General features: G+C 40.2%; 1 protein-coding gene across 1 annotated transcript in view; it reads left to right on the forward strand.

Moving 5' to 3' along the window:
• GTF2IRD1 (GTF2I repeat domain containing 1) overlaps positions 1-17,045 on the forward strand; it is a gene marked incomplete in the record, with an annotated part of 795,304 nt that overhangs the window by 304,375 nt on the left and 473,884 nt on the right. Inside the window, 2 exon segments of the mRNA XM_044054146.1 lie at positions 429-512; positions 9,464-9,645. Coding sequence (XP_043910081.1) covers positions 429-512; positions 9,464-9,645 — 266 coding nt within the window.

The following is a 17,045-nucleotide window of genomic DNA, read 5'->3' on the forward strand; positions in this document are numbered from 1 at the left end:
AATCCTGTGTAATTAGCCAGGATCCCCTTGATATTTTCCTTCACTGTTCTGGCTAGTGTATTGTTTGTCATCCCCTGCCATGTTCTTGAGGAGAGGTAACCAGAATGCCAGCTGACCAAGTGGCCTTTAGGCTCAGGGCTTGTTAATCAAATCATAAAATAAAGTGTATATCAAAGCAGTATATAAATGATGATGTTTTTTTACCTATGAGATCGGGTTGTGCATTTTCTCATTCTTTTTTTTGTCATTATGACCACCACCTTTTTATAGCTAAACCATCTTTTGTTTACTGCATAATTATCCACTTGTACTTGTGAAGATAAGTTGTACCGGATTATCTTCTTACCAACACATTTATATACAGAAATTATCTCGGCTATATTGTTTGCAGTCTTACTCTTTCTGTTCACATTTTTCTGTTTTTGCAGATAAATGGGACACATTTATCAAAGAGACTGAAGACATCAACACTTTACGAGAGTGTGTACAGATTCTGTTTAATAGCCGATATGGTGAGTTAACCGTGCTAGTTTTCTGAGATTTTACTTGTTGCTGGCATTTTGACATGTGTATTTGAATACTCTTGTTATTTAAATTTAATGAAGTGTTATTAGAGCACAGTAATACTGAATTCAGTTGAATGTTATTTTTTCCTACTAAAACAGCTGGCTGAATTTACTGCTTGTGAAGAGTTCTATTCCTAGCTATTCACCTCTTCATTGTGCAAGAAAAGAAAATATTAGAATTTGTAATTTTGGAGGAGTTAGTAGTCAAGGTTTTTTATATGCTAGCTGTTATATTCACTACTTCCTCTAGGCTGTAAATCTACCCACTATTTGTTTTAACTAAAACTTAACTTTTATTTAAACATGCAGAGATTAAAGCCCCTAACACTTTGGCAACAGCCTTCAAGGGATATGAGCATTCCTATTAATGTCACCATTGTGTAGACAGAATCATCCAACAGTAAACCAATGAACCATTTAGAAGTGTCACCAAAAGCTTCTGTGCTAGTTTGTAGATAAAAACACCTGCATCAGTATTAAGACCTTCAGGTTGATAGGTGCTAACATTTGAAATATATTGGATGGCGCAGTGGTACAGCGGTTGCGTTTTTGCCTCCCAGCAAGAGGTTCTCCAGTTCAATTATCGGCTGGAGTGCCTTCTGTGTAGAGTCTGCATGTCCTCCCTGCATTCATGTGGGTTTCAAAGACATGCATCTGGAGTGTTTCTCCCCAGGTCTCTGCTGAAAATTGGCCACATTCCAAGTCAGACTTTCCCAGTTAACAAATGTTAAATAAATAAATAAATATGTTTCCTAACATTATTCATTTAATCTTATATTTTCACCACTTTTACCACATGATCTGTAATCTTCTACATCCTGTTTGTCTGCATGAAACCTATCCATATTAAAAATAATGTTTATTTCACATTTGCCTTTTCTTTCCCAGGAAAATTTGGATGCTGGCTCAAGAGATAGAGCTAACCCTCATAGCCTGTTATATTCTAGGCCAGAGCAATACCCTAGCAGATTCTCTAAGCAAGGATCTTCTAATGGAAAGAGGAGTCTTCTTGGATTTGTCTATACAGTGGGGATCCCCTCAACAGACCTATTCAACTCTTTCCACAGCAGGCAACTACAGAGGTTCTGGTCCATAATGGAACAAACAGGAGTTTGGAGAATAGATGCATTCTCCTTTACATGGACAAATTGGTTCCTCTATGCTTTCCTACCCTTACCCTTGATCCCCAGGGAACTAAAAAAAATCCGGGCAGACAGACACAGTACAATCTGGATTTGTGTTAGTACTGTGAGGATCAGGAGTAAGGGTGAGACAACACTGATTCTACCTCCTCCTGACTCTCATCAAGGGGAGATTCTGCACCCTACCACAGGAGATAGATCTACTCATCCAAGTCAATGGGTCTGTCTGCCACACCCACCTAGCCACCCTGAAGTTAACTGCCTGGAGGATTGGGTTTTGACACCTAGAACTGCATCCTATTAAGCCCAATACCAGGAAATCATACCTGGCAAAATGGAAAATAAATTCTGTCTGGTGTTGCAGCAGTAACTCTAATCCTGCTCATGCAGACATCAGCTCAGCCTTTGCAGTACCTGTCAATCCTCTTTACACTAGGGCTTTCCTATTCCAGCATTAAGGTGCATGCATCTGCACGATTAGCTTGCCTGCACAGTGCTCCACCTATCTTCTCATACCTTCACATGAAACATTTTCTTAAAGGGTTGACTCACTTGAGACCACCCAGAATGAACCCCATTCTGACATGTGATCTAAATTATATATTAGAAAAACTTACTTTGCCTTCCTTTGAAACTGCTGCCATGAGTAAAGAATCTTTCACTGTCTTTCACAGGGATAGGGTCACCCTCAGAACAATCCCATCCTTTATGCCTAAGTTGGTCTCAGAACCTACTTTAAACCAGGCGGTTTACTTAGCAGTCTTCTATCCAAATCCACAGAACAGATCAGAGCAAGTCCTCCACTCCCTGTATGTGCACTGGCATATCAGATACTATTTAAACAGGACAAAAAAAACTAATACCACAGAGCACTTGCTGGTGGCTTTGAAATAAGGTAAACTGGGCAAGTCCATCTCCAAACAAACCATTGCTAAATGGATAGCTAACTGCATTAAGTTCTGTTATTCCCACCATGGAAAGGATTTACCTGGGCATATTAAAGTCCACTCCACCAGATGTGGGGTGACTACTACAGCTTTTCTCAAAGCAGTTCCCATACAGACCATCCTATTAGCCTCATAGAATTCAGTGCACACATTCATATCCTAGGCAATGTCTCCAGGGCTAGAGCAGGTTTCACTTCTGCCATCCTGCAAAATCTTGTTTCCTAGGGTCATACAGATGACCCACCACCCAACTTTTAGCTTTGGGAGTCCTCCCAAGAATTAGTACTACAACATTGACTATGAAGAACATAGTTCAGTTGTGTTCCACTTACCATAATTTTAGATGCCCGAGAAGATTAGTATTGCAGTACATACTCCCACTCTTCGGCCTGTCTACCTGCTGACCTCTTGTCTACCCCCTTGCTGTGTGCAAGTGACAGAGGAGTTTTTCTGCAGATAGTCCTTTTATGTCAATCATCACCTCTCTGCCTCCTATGTTTTCCCCCTTCTCAATTAAATTCAGACAACTGGGGGAGATTGTGCTGTCCTCAGGCATCAGACTACTCTTTCACTGCTTAGAATGTCCTTAATGTGGCACTGACAGATGCCCATCTTATAGCCTGATGTCCAGATGTCAGCTAGGGATGATGTAAAGACTGCATGGCAGGAAGACTCACGGATCAATACTGCAACACTGATCTACTCAAACATCTACAGTTATGGTAAGTGGGACACAACTGTACTGTGTCATTGCAGTAATGTTAACTATGATTTGTTCTTTGGGAATGAATATCTTCACTCTCTGTGTTACTAACCATGTTATTTTGCATTACCTGTTCTGCTCTTGATAACATTGATGATGTTCATCGTGTTTCACTGTTGCAGTCATCACTGTAGGGTTCTTCCTGCCGGCAGGCAGCCCCCAGTCGGCCAGAATCCCAAAGTCTGGGTCCGGCATTGGCTGTGTACTCATCCTCCCTGACGTCAGTGCGCCAGGGGTACAAAGCTCCCAGCCGACGCCATGTTCCCCAGTCTTTCTTGCCACACGGTGGAAGCAGTTCGCAAGTGACGGTCGGCTGACTCCTGTTATTTTTGGTGCTTCATACCGAAGACATTCTTCTTTTCAAAGCTAAGTACCCCATTGGGGAAACTTTTTTCTTGCTCCAGTCCGATGTCAGAAAAAGTTAATAATTGTATTTCATGTGGGAAGCAAATACCTCATAAGGATTTTCATTCTTACTGTATTCCTTGCCTAGGCCCTGACCACGACATAGCTAGTTGTCGGTTTGGTGCTAGATTTAATCAACGTACTATTAAACGGAGATACGATTTTGCCTTTCATTACTTTGGGAGGCGATTTAATTATAACATGTCGTCGGACATGCTTCCGACTACCGGAGTTCATAAAAGGCGCAAGGATAAAGATAGGCCTCCGAGGTCCAAATCAGACGACAGTTTACAATTAGAGCCAGCTGCCGGTTCGGCCGTCATCAGTGAGGCGCTTTCGCAGCCCCTGTAGTCGGCCATTACAGAACTGCTTGCTGATACGGACTCCCACGATGAGCCAACTAGGCCTTCGGATATTCCAGGTGCAGGACCTTCGGATAATGCTCCCTCGGATGGGTCCGGAGCCACTGTGCAGGTACCGGCTTCCGAGGGGGTTTTCAGGCCTACGCAGCTTCAGGTAAAGGCAAAGGCAAAGACAAAAAACAAAGACTCAAGCCCAGGCCTCCTCTGATCTGGGACCTAAATCCCAAAAACAAATGCGTAAAATGGCAGAGGACTTGCTAACTATGATTACGGGTTCCCATCCCCCCCCCCCAGACAAAAGGCCAAGACAAGAATTGGATTATGAATCCTCTGATCAGGTATCTATCTCTTCAGTGTCTTCCTCTGAACAGGATTATACTTTCCCTCCTTATGAGGATTCTGATGCTGAGGAATCCATTCCTTCAGCTTCTCCTCCTGAAGATTACTCTTTTGGGGAAACTTTACATGACATGAGGGAACATTTTCACTGGGAAGGGCAGGAGTACTCTGAATCTAAGAGAAGGCTTAGGGATTTCCTTCTTCTTCCCCAACACAGACCCCTGGCTATTCCTCCTATTTTGGATATTGTGGATGATGTCTTTACTGAGTCTAATTTAACCCCTGACTCCTTTCCTCCGGCCCCTGCTAAGCCTGATAGATATTACAGAGTCCCTGACTCTCACCAGTTTCTATTTAAAAATCCTACTGCTGATCCAGAAACCATTTCTCAGGGTCCTAAGGGTGTTGAGGCCACCACTGCTAAGAACCCTATTCCGTCAGATAAGGATTCTAGAGCTTTGGAGAGATGGGGCAAAAAAGTGTACACTTCTACTACTTTATCTATTAGGGCTCTGAATTGTCAATTTCATATGTTGAAATATCAGCAATACCTTTTGTCTGTTATGAAACAAAAAATGTGTACCATTTCTGCATGTGCAGACAATAAGGAATTACAAGATTTGATGTATGCTACGGAGCAGGTGGGGAAACTCCTTACACTGTGGTTTTGATGCTTTGGAGGCCTCTTGCAGGGCAGCAGCCACTGGCACGGTCATTAGAAGGCATGCTTGGTTAAAGGAACAAAATTTGCCTGATCAAGTAAAAGCAAAATTACTGGATGCTCCTGTTCAACATAATGTTTTGTTTGGGTCTAAGGCTGAAGAGGTTATAAAGAAAATGGAGGATAAGGCAAAATCCATGCAAACGGTTAAAGATTTCTTACAAGTTCAGCCTCCTAGATTTAGCAGAAATTGGCCAGCTAAGAATTGGTCCTTTCCCAGCTCGGACAGGCCTCAGAGGTGTAGATATAGGCGCCCCAGAGGGAGGGCCCAAGCACAGACCTCATATAGACCTAGACAGTGGAGTGCTTCCACCCCCAGGGGTGGAGAAGATAGGTCTCAACCTTATAGGAAACAGGCTCAATGACTCCCCCTGCATGGCTCCAGGAACCTCTCTCCTGGAAGCTCCTCTGGGAGGAAAACTTTCTCTTTTTCACCGAAATTAGACTTGCATAACCCAAGACAAGTGGGTTCTGGATGTAGTTTTAAGAGGTTACAAATTCCACTTTCACACCTTACCAAAACCAAACGGATGGCCAGACCTACCAAAAACTCAATGGGTGGAGGCATTAAAACAGGTGAGGTCCCTCATGGCTATGAGGGCCATAGAACGGGTTCCAAATTCAGAGACGGGACAAGGCTTTTATTCAAGACTCTTTCTAGTTCCCAGAAAGCAAAATACTTGGAGACCCATCCTGGATCTGTCAGTCTTAAATACTTTCGTGGAGATACCAAAGTTCAAGATGCTTACTCTGCAGCAGCTCCTGCCACTGTTGTGCAAAAATGCATGGATGGTGACATTGGACTTAAAGGATGCTTACCTACACATTCCTATCGGACAGGAGTGCAGAAGATACCTCAGGTTCAGGGCAGGCTCGAAACATTACCAATTCTCTGCGCTGCCCTTTGGCTTGTCTACTGCACCCAGGGTCTTTACCAAGTGCCTGGCACCAGTAGTAGCTTACTGCAGACTCAAGGGAATTCAAATTTACCCTTATCTGGATGACTGCCTTATTCAAGCAGACAGCAAGGACATCTTACTCCAGCACCTGGAATTTGTTCAGAATCTACTCAAGTGCCTGGGATTCACTGTGAACGTAAAAAAGTCAAATTTGGCACCCACTCAACAGATAACTTTCCTGGGTGCTCTTTTATGCACTACAACCCAGATGGCATTCCTGACACCAGAAAAACAACTACAGCTGGCTTCAACTTTCAAAAGCCTGGCGTTAATGTCTCAGCTAACTGCAAGGAAATTCCTGCAGGCTTTGGGTTACATGGCTTCCTGCATCCTACTCATACCATATGCAAGACTGCATATGAGGAAGATACAATGGTACCTAAAAAGCGTATGGTCCCAGCATTGTCACAGTCTGGGGACAGTGATTGCTGTCTTGCCTTGCCTGCAAAAGGAATTTCATTGGTGGGCCACAGCATGTCTTCAAAACAAAGGGAAAGCCTTCAATCTACCTCCAGCCAACCAAGTGATAACCACGAATGCCTCGGATTATGCATGGGGAGCCCACTTGCAGGGGAAAGGTTTGCAAGGTTTTTGGACAGAGGATCAGAAGCATCTACATATCAGTTTAAAAGAGAAGTTAGCTGTACAGAATGCCCTCTTGGCTTTCAGGGATCTTTTACAGCCAGGGCAGCTACTGATACGGACAGACAACACCACAGTAATGTGGTACATAAGCAAGGGGGTTCACACTCCTACCCCCTTTGCAGACTAGCCATGACTCTATGGAACACAGCACTAGCTTGCAAAGTGGATCTACAAGCTCAATTCCTGCCAGGGAAACAGAACACTCTGGCAGACAGCTTGAGCAGGAATCTGTCAGACGCACACGAGGGGATGCTAGACTCCAAATATTCAAGATGATTCCAGAAGCCTGGGGTTGCCCGGACATAGATCTATTTGCATCTTCCCACAACTACCAGTTACAGACATTTTGCACAAGGACATATCACAAGCTAGCATGGAAAGTGGATGCGGTCTCATTCAGTTGGAGGAACCTCTCGGGGTATGCCTTCCCACCACTGCCTCTTCTACCAAGGGTGTTATTAAAAATAAAACAGGACAAACCAAAGATGATCTTACTAGCCCCGAATTGGCCTCGACAATTTTGGTACTCAACACTGATAAATCTATCCCAGGAACCTACTTGGATTCTACCTCAGATTCCAAATCTTTTGTCTTAATATCAGGGCCAGGTCCTGCACTCTCATATCAAAACTCTCAACCTGGCAGCCTGGCGTATTCAGGGTCTATAATTAATCCTACCCTTACCAAACAGGTTATGGATGTCATCTTAGAAGCCAGAAGGCCTAGCACTAGGAAATCTTATGCGGGTAAATGGAAGAGATTTTGCACCTGGATGCAGGCTCAGGAATCAGATCTTCACATTCCAAATATTCCATTGATTTTACATTACCTAACAGATATGCTGCATAAGGGTTTTTCTTTTTCTTCCATAAAAATACATGCCTCAGCTATCTCTGCACATTATAATACAGATCCTCCAGTTTTTTCACATCCACTTCTAAACAATATCTCAGAGAAGCAAAGAATTTAAGGCCCCCTAGAACTCCACCCACTCCTGCTTGGGACCTCAATTATGTACTGGAAAAGCTTACTCTGCCACCTTTTGAGCCTGCTGCCACATCTGATATAAAATATTTATCATTTAAGACTGTTATCCTACTGGCTTTACCTTCAGCCAGGAGAGTCTCATAGGTTCATAGGTTCATAGGTTGGTACTAGGCTATCAGCCCTAGGGCAAGCGCTCATGGCTGTGGAACCTTATATTATTTTTCATCAAGACAGGGTTTCTTTGAGGACTAACCCTACTTTCATGCCTAAAGTGGTTTCTAAAGTGGCTTTAAACCAAACTATTCACTTGCCAACTTTTTTCCCTAATCCACAAAATAAGGGGGAGAGGATCTTGCATTCTGTGGACGTACACAGGCAGCTTCGCTTTTACCTGGACAGAACCAAGGATATCGGGAAAACAGAACAACTGTTTGTTTCTTATGCAGCAAATTCCCAAGGCAAAGCTATTTCAAAACAGACCATTTCTAAATGGATTGCTCATGGAATCAGATTTTGTTACTCTCATCATGGAAAGCAAATCCCTGGAAAAATTAGGACTCACTCTACCAGAGCTGCTGCTACTTCAGCTGCCTTTCTCAGGGGAGTCCCTACCAAAGATATTTTGGAAGCTGCAACTTGGAGTTCAGTGCATACTTTCTCTAAGCACTATAATCTCCCTCTTTATTCTAAATCTAGGGCAGGCTTTGCTTCTGCAGTCTTGCAAGGCTTTCTAGCCGCCCCTTCTACTCTATAACCACCACCCTTTATCTCCGCTTTGGGATTCAACCCTACAGTGATGACTGCACCAGTGAAACATGATGAACATAGTACAGTTGTGTACACTTACCATAAATGTAGATGTTCGAGTGTCTTCACTGTTGCAGTCTGGGTTACCCACCCTCCTGTCCCCTCTTATACTTTTATTGGTGTGGTTCCCTGCTTCACCCTTCTTCTGAGGTGTATTTGCTACAGGGTATGGGGTTTGTTGTATGTTACATTTTTGTTTTACTTTTAAGCCTTTATTTTTGGGCACCTGACATCTGGGGCAAGAAAAACTGGAGAACATGGCGTCGGCTGGGAGCTTTGTACCCCTGGCGCACTGACGTCAGGGAGGATGAGTACACAGACGATGCCGGACCCAGACTTTGGGATTCTGGCCAACCGAGGGCTGCCTGCCGGCAGGAAGAACCCTACAGTGATGACTGCAACAGTGAAGACACTCGAACATCTACATTTATGGTAAGTGTACACAACTGTACTTTTCACACTTCTTTGTTTAATGGCTTCAGCTGTTTTCAACTTTGAAAGAGACTGTAAGCAGCAGAAAAATATTGTGACCTTGTTAAGTAAACATTAAATGCAAGGATAAGTGTCAGTGTGAGGACTTTTCATTTATTGGTCCGTACTTTTTAATATGCTTGAAGAGTACTGTTCATGTTTTGTTGTTTGGTCCAATGAGTGAAAAGTCAAATAAGTTGCAAATAACTAATCAATAATGGAATGCGAGAGTTTTTATTGGAATAGCTGGGACAGTGTTAATCACAGAGACAGTAGCTTTCTTGTTAATTGTGTTGGGAGGACTGCTGAAATAGTTATGCTGTTTCAAATATTTTTTGTTAACTTTCAGCTGAAGCCCTTGGTTTAGACCACATGGTGCCAGTTCCATACAGAAAGATTGCTTGTGACCCAGAGGCAGTGGAAATCCATGGAATTCCAGATAATATTCTTTTCAAACGACCATGCACTTATGGTGTGCCAAAGTTAAAACGTATCATGGAAGAGAGACACAATATAAGTTTTGTCATTAAAGGTAAGTATTCTGTAAGGGGGCAATGATTATTCTGGTTGCATACAAGCCTTTACCTTTTGTTCCTGAAATTGTCTATGTACATAGTTACATTACCTGCACTAGATACCCCTATGGGGAAGGACTTAAGATACTCCAGAAAAGAAAATTAAAAATGATAGTAGCATTCAAATACTTTGGGTTGAGGAAATAAACAGAACTGGTGAGAAGATGGATTGTGTGTAGAAGAGATGACAGAATATTTAGGTGATTAGGAAGCGACATCGCCAGTGAAAATGGGACATTGTTTTTCCCATTTTAAACAACTAATTAGACTTCTATCTGGAACACTGCATGCTGTTCTGAAGGCAACATTTGTATATAAGGCCAGACACAGAGCAGAGGTAGCTGACAGAAGGAGGCTATTGAAAATAGTATGTGCACTGGAGTAAAGAAACAGTGTTAGTATGAACAAATGGCTAGTACTTATTGTCAGTAAAATACAGCAGGTTTAAAAATGGTTGAATGAGATCAGTAAGATGTGATTTGAAGTCCTTTCTTTATGGGGCCTATACAGTGGATAGAATACATGGGTATAGTGCTCTTGTGCTGTTTAATGTTGCTTCTTAAACTCGCATACTGCTCTGTTGGAGGTGCACACACCCTAACTGGCCTGTACATGCTGTCTGTGTGCTGAGGGTTAAGGGACCTGCATACCCACCACTCATACAGCTTACATCTCCTTCTAATGTACTTCATGCCATTTGAATGTTCCCTTTTCTGGTGCTTAAATGTACATACTTTTCAAATGAACCTGCTGTCATCAGATCACAAAGACTGCTGTAACAGCTGCTTTATGGTGTGGAGCTGGAGAGTGATATTTTAGGTGTTTTAAGTATCTGAACTTCAACCCCACAACTGCCTGACATCAAAGAAAGAAGTTTGAGGCCTTCTTAAGTCCATCATTTAACAATGATGGCAGGCATTTATGTTGGAACCAGCTGGAGGGTTTGTCACCTTATACCAGGTAGGAGCTTGGAAGGAGGAGTAAGTGAGATACCTTAAACTCTTAACCCAGTGTTGGTTTCACGGCTGAGTCCACCATGGCTGCTGTGGGTTGTGATTCTTCACTTACAAGGTGATTGTCATTGCTCTTCAGCCCTGCATTTATGCATGAGGTTTCCTGAAGCGGTACCCTATATTTATAGCCTTTTAGGAGCATGATACAGGGTCCAACTTTGGGAAGCTCGAAGAAAAGGGAAAACGTGAGGAAAATGGTCACCCTTCTCAGTCTGCTAATCATTACAGGTTGCTGATTATCTTTTTAGTTCAACATTCTGAACGTTGATAAAGTCAGTTGTGACAAACAGTAGGGATACTGTTATGGATGCATGTTGTTACCAAATACCCCAAATTGATGCCCTTTTGTCCTCTCTAACATGATATATAGAATGTTTTATCTTCCCCAATGTCAGATTAGATTGCTAGAAGTGTCCCAACTAACCCGGTTTCGGGGACATAAAGTATGTATGTATGTATATGTATGTATGTATGTATATATATATATATATATATATAGAGAGAGAGAGAGAGAGAGATATGGATTTCAAGTCTTTGCCAAGTTCTTTGTAAATATTGAGTGTCACAGTGAATGCATGTGCATTTTCCATGTTTTCTTCTTCTTCTTCTTCTTCTTTCAGCTTTTCCTGGTTAGGGGTCACCACATCAGATCACCTGTCCACTTATGATTGGCAGTGGAGTTTTAAGGTGTCAAGTTGCCAGCCCGGCATCCAGCCTTCCACAGAAGGCACACACATGCACGCACTCACACCTAGGGCCAATTTAGAGTGCCCAGTCCACCTACAGCATGTCTTTGGGATATGGGAGGAAACCCACGCGACCACAGGGAGGATATGCAGACTCCGTACAGAAGGCACCCCAGCTGAGGATCGAACCGGAGAACCTCTTGCTGTGAGGCGGCAACGCTAACCGCTGCACCACCATGGCCGCCCTGCATTTTCCTACTTTTATAATGTAAAATAATAAAATTCATATTCTTACCTCTTGAAATTTTCGGGGGGGGTCATTTTGTGTATCATATTTCCTTTAAGAGAGTGGTGTGACTGTGATTATTTAGTAGTGTTTCTTGTTTTAACTGCACTAAGTTTGTGCACAGAGTTGGGATAACAATTTGACATTACTTGCACCCCCACTCCAGTAATTAATTTTGAGAGCAATGCAGGCAGCTACCTTGACATGCATCCACACATTTGTATTACAAGTTGGATGCATTCTCTGGGATTAGGGCTAACTTCACTATTGATATTCATACAAGCTCTTCTATCTTTTTCCACACTAAGATTGTTGCTAGACCAAATACTGCTTTAGCAATTTTCCCATTGCTATATGAATTATGTTGTAGCAGTGATTCCTTTGATAGACATGACGCTGTGACTTACAATAGGAATAGATATTTGAGTTCAGGGATCACTGCTGTAGTAGTGGCTCACTTCCACCTCCCTCCCTAAAATGTGTGAATGAAAAAGAAAGAGAAGTAATGCAAAACAGCTAAAACAACAATGGGATACATGTTGAGTGATAGCACTTTTGGAAAAGGCAAATAGATCAACAGACATTCACCAAAACTACTTTCATCAAACCTCGGGCACTGCACCCTCATGTGAGGGATACCCCCCCCCAAAAAAAAAAGAAAAAAAAAATATATATATATATATATATATATATATATATATATATATATATATATATATATGGGTCCCCTCACATGGTCGACTTTTCAGAAAGTCGACTTTCATATGGCCGAGACCATATGATCGACTTTTGAAACGCCGACCATAGGGGACCGCTATCTCCGTACAGTGTGGAATGGGAAAATGTCCTCTTCTGTACTGTAGTGCAATCTCGGAGTTGGCATATTTAATTTATGTAGTTAAGTTACTGCTAAAAGTTGAAAGGTAAGTGTTTGGTGTGTATGATGTGTTTATTTTATATGGTCGGCTTTTTGAAAGTCAATCATATGGTCTCGGCCATATGAAAGTTGACTTTCTGAAGAGTCAACCATGTAAAGTAGACCCATATATATATATATATATATATATATATATATATATATATATATATATATATATATATATATATATACACATATGTATTACACACACACATATACACACTAATTGTAAGGTCACACAACAGTGAAAAAAGATGAAAACTGCACTGCCGTTGAAAGTAGTGAATGGCTCTCAACTTACTTGCTTTCCCCAAGACTATGGTCAGTGACTTGACATGAACCTGCAATTTGTAGGGAAGGCAAGGAGGTAGTACTTATTTCTCCAAGGTTTCTGCAAAATATGTTTTTACTGATTCTTGCAGTTTGGGGGAAACTCTTGTATATGCTGATCCCCATATGTTACACTTGTACTGACTTTATTTAGGTATCATTAAAAAGAATCAAAGAAAGTACAGACTACTTTCCCTTTTCTGTCCAGCAGTGGTTTAACTTCTGTGACTTAGAGATCAGCCAACTTGGAGATGTCCAAAGCTCTGGGAGTCTGACCAGTCACACTGATGTATGCCTAGGGCTGTTATGGATTCCCCTTTTTTTTTTTTTTTTTTTAATTCTACACCAGCTGTGATCTGTAGACTTGAACATCTATCACAATGGTAAGTCACGTTGCACTTTTTCAACCTAATTTTTGTACTTTTCACATTAGTATGCTGTTCTTATGTCTGCTGTGTGTGTTTCATTTTCAGATATTTTTTTTTCTGTGGATTGTCATCCACTGATCTAGGAGGTACCTCATACAAGAATGGCTCATGGTCTGTTTATACCAAAACTTCTTTACCGTACAAGTAGTCATGGAATTTCTCATACTTATTTACTGTTGCTAACTACTGCTTTTCTGTTTGAATGTATCTCTTTTGTGCATTCTTGAATTGTCTTGACCCATAGCAACAGATCTGTTATCTTGTTTGATCAATCACAGCTTCCATGCCTTTCTGATTGGCACCTACTGGCACCACACCTGACTCATTTACATCATAGTTCTTGTTCTTCAACATCAGTTCATCTGTAGTTTTTTAACACCTTTATTGAATTCTCACTCGTGACATAGGCAAACTTACATTTATATAAAAGTAATCACACACATTAACAAGTTTACGTTTACAAGCATTATACATCACCTATATTGTTATATGTCCTATAATCTAGGCAACTTTATATATAAATTATTCAGTTCCTGTCTTCTGTTAAACTGCATTCCTCCTCCAAAACATTTTTGCATGTATTGTTCGTACAGTTTCTGTTTTTCTATGTAATTTACTCTTGCACTTTTCTAAAGATCCCACATGATGTGCTTTTATTTCTGTTACAATATTCACTACTTCAAATGTAGTTGGTTTAGATTTTGATTTCCATTTTCTAGTAATTGCTTTTTGGCAGCCATCAGAATTAAACTTAACAAGGCCTTAGTATGTGTAGGCAGTATCTATAACTAGTTTCTTGAGTATTTCAGAATTATTTTCCTGTATAGAGCTTCAGTCCTATACTACATTTATATAATTCTCTTAACATCTATCTTCTGAGTCATACTTATCTCAGATATCTGAAATGTGTTAGGCACAGACTTTACAAAATAACTGTATTGCATCATTTCTACAAGTACATGTAATGTCTGTCTCCCAGTCTTATGATTTCAGAATTGCACTGATTTTCCTACATCATGTGTCTATTGTTAAACTATTATAGTAAACTCACAGTTAACCAGAACTCAAGCAACCAGCAAAAAAAAAAAAAAAAAAAATCAAAGAAATACAGAACAATTTTCATGTGTTGTACTTTGTTTTCCCCCTGCAGAAACATACCTTACATTTTTAGAGTTTTAAAAAGAAAGATAGAAGTAAATTCCCTTACTCCCTAACCTGAGAACAAGTCAAATCAAACAAATAGTGTAAGGTACAGTATTAGACCTATTTTTAATATTAACTCTCAAGCAACCAGAAACTACAGTTATCCGGCATCCACCAGTCCCCATGTATGCCGGTTAACTGAGAGTTTACTGTACACACATATTTTGATTTTTTTACACTTGCTTTGTAATTGCTATAACATGAAGTTAGGGTGTTGCAACCTATTCCACAACTTTGAATCAGTTTCTTATGTTATTTTTGTGTAACTTCATACTGATTGATCATCAGTTATGTTTACAACACCCACCAAACTTTCATTTGCATATTCAGCAGCACATTAGGACTCCTGTGGTGCTGATGAAATATTGTACATATGTCTAAGGTAATTAGTATTATCATAGTTGCTTATTAAATTTTCACAATGTACAGCTTGCTTTATATACCTTTATCTGCTTAAAGCCCTTATTGTATCTGATGCTGAAATATCTTAAGAGTTTAGCATTTCTGAGATCACATCTTCAACTCCAAGCCATTGGTAATGCTCTCTTTTAACTATGCTATTAAGGTCATCATATGAATCAATATAGGTGCAAATTTTATTTTGATTTAAATGAGTGACCATTTTATTCATCCAGTCTGTTAGCTGTAATTGCTGTTTAATGACAGCTAGGCTTTCCTTTTAGTTTGCTCTTGTTCTGTTTTACTTTTGAGAGCTAATGGTCTTTTCTGGGGAGCATGTATCACTAGCCTTGTAGCAAGGTATGCTATCTTTATATGCTACCAGTGAAAAATATATTGACTTTATGTGTATATAAATGACAATGGCTTTTGACTCAGTGTCCTCATGCAATGACCAGAATATGTCAACAATGTGCACACAGGTCTGTTTTCAGTACTTCAGTACCTTAATGATCTAAATATGTCCTTAGACAAATGGTACACTTTGCACCTGTATCTGGTTTGAATTCAATATTTTTCTGATTGTCACCATGTTTTCCAACAATTTGGCATGCGTTCTTATTCAATTTATGCTGATATATTTTCAGGCCTCACTAAATCCATTCTTTTCACTTCTATAGTAACATGCAACCAAATGATTTTCATGTCTGTGTTCAGTAACATGCATATTCTTTTGAACTTTTAGCTTTCCATTTATGCATCTTGGAAAAATGTCCTTTTCTGCACAGATTCTGCAGAACTGATTAAAAGAAGGAGAATTAATTCTCTCATTTTTACTACTTGAGGCATGAAGTTTAATTGCAGCTGAGTTTTTTGGTCTGCATTATGCAGCCACAGTGTGTTGTCAGGTAGCTGGTCTTTTCAGTGTTATTAATTTTGCAACTCATCTCCACATTCACATTTTTTTAATTTGCCTCACATTGTGTCTTATACACCTCCATTCTCCCAGATAATTATTCTAAGTATGCACTTGTTATTTTATTCATTTTGCATACATCTGCAGCTCTTGATAAGGTCAGGTCTTTCTGCGTTAAAAGCCTGCCACTTATTCATCATTTCCTATATCTCAGACTACTCTGTTTTTTTATTAGGGTATCTTGTATCTCACCAAAGTCATAGTCTCTTGTTCTTTAGCTTAGCATAAGCATCTATAGTCTTTGTAAAGGTGTTTGTTGTTGTGATGAATAAATGGCCAGTAAAAGGCAGGTTCTTTATGGACTTAAAGTAATTCCTTAATCAATATTTTTGAAGTTCTGTCTTTGGTGTGGATATTTTGCCTTTATCTTCTTCAAAAAAGAAAAAAAACAGAGTTAAATGCATTTAGGACTACAGTCCACAACACCTTTTCAAGCTTCTGATCAGTAAGGAATGAATCACATTTCTGAATCCAAAATTTCCAGTTTCCTAAAAACTAATTTTCATTGTAGTGGCATAAGTTCATAGGATCACAGCTAAACATTTAGAACTGTATGTATGTGCTTCCAAACACATACATTTTTGAAGGCAGGCATTTATTCACACTTGCATATATTTTCTTCAGTTTTGAAAGCAATTCTTTACTTCTAACATTTATTGTCTGAATGTTGAGTGAGACACTGAGGATGCGATCTAACCTCCGTGAGATTTATATTCAAGCTGAATTAGTTTATTAACATTAACATATTGTTAGCAGTGAAATGAAAAAAAGTCCACTTAGCAATCACACAATTTAAGAGCACCTATTCCATTGGCCCTGATAACAGAGCAAGTTAGTTGCCTGATTATCACTATGAAGTTTGTCCTATCTGAATCTGTACTTAAGACTCTCCATTGGTTACATTCTTGAGGCCTGGAATTATAATGCCGTTACACAAGAGTGGCTTATCCACAGATCCTAGTAATTCTAGGCCCATTAGTTTCACTGATATGTGAAGCTAGGTAACATATTATCACAGAACACATTAATCTGGACATTGAAACTTTCTTAACCTTTAACCCTAATCAATTTGACTTTGTCATAGGCAGGTTCTCCCCCTTTAACCTTGTTAATTTT

This window comes from Protopterus annectens, chromosome 13.part0, assembly GCF_019279795.1.
Source record: "Protopterus annectens isolate FY-2018-M chromosome 13.part0, PAN1.0, whole genome shotgun sequence".
In the NCBI taxonomy this organism is placed as follows: Eukaryota; Metazoa; Chordata; order Ceratodontiformes; family Protopteridae; genus Protopterus; species Protopterus annectens.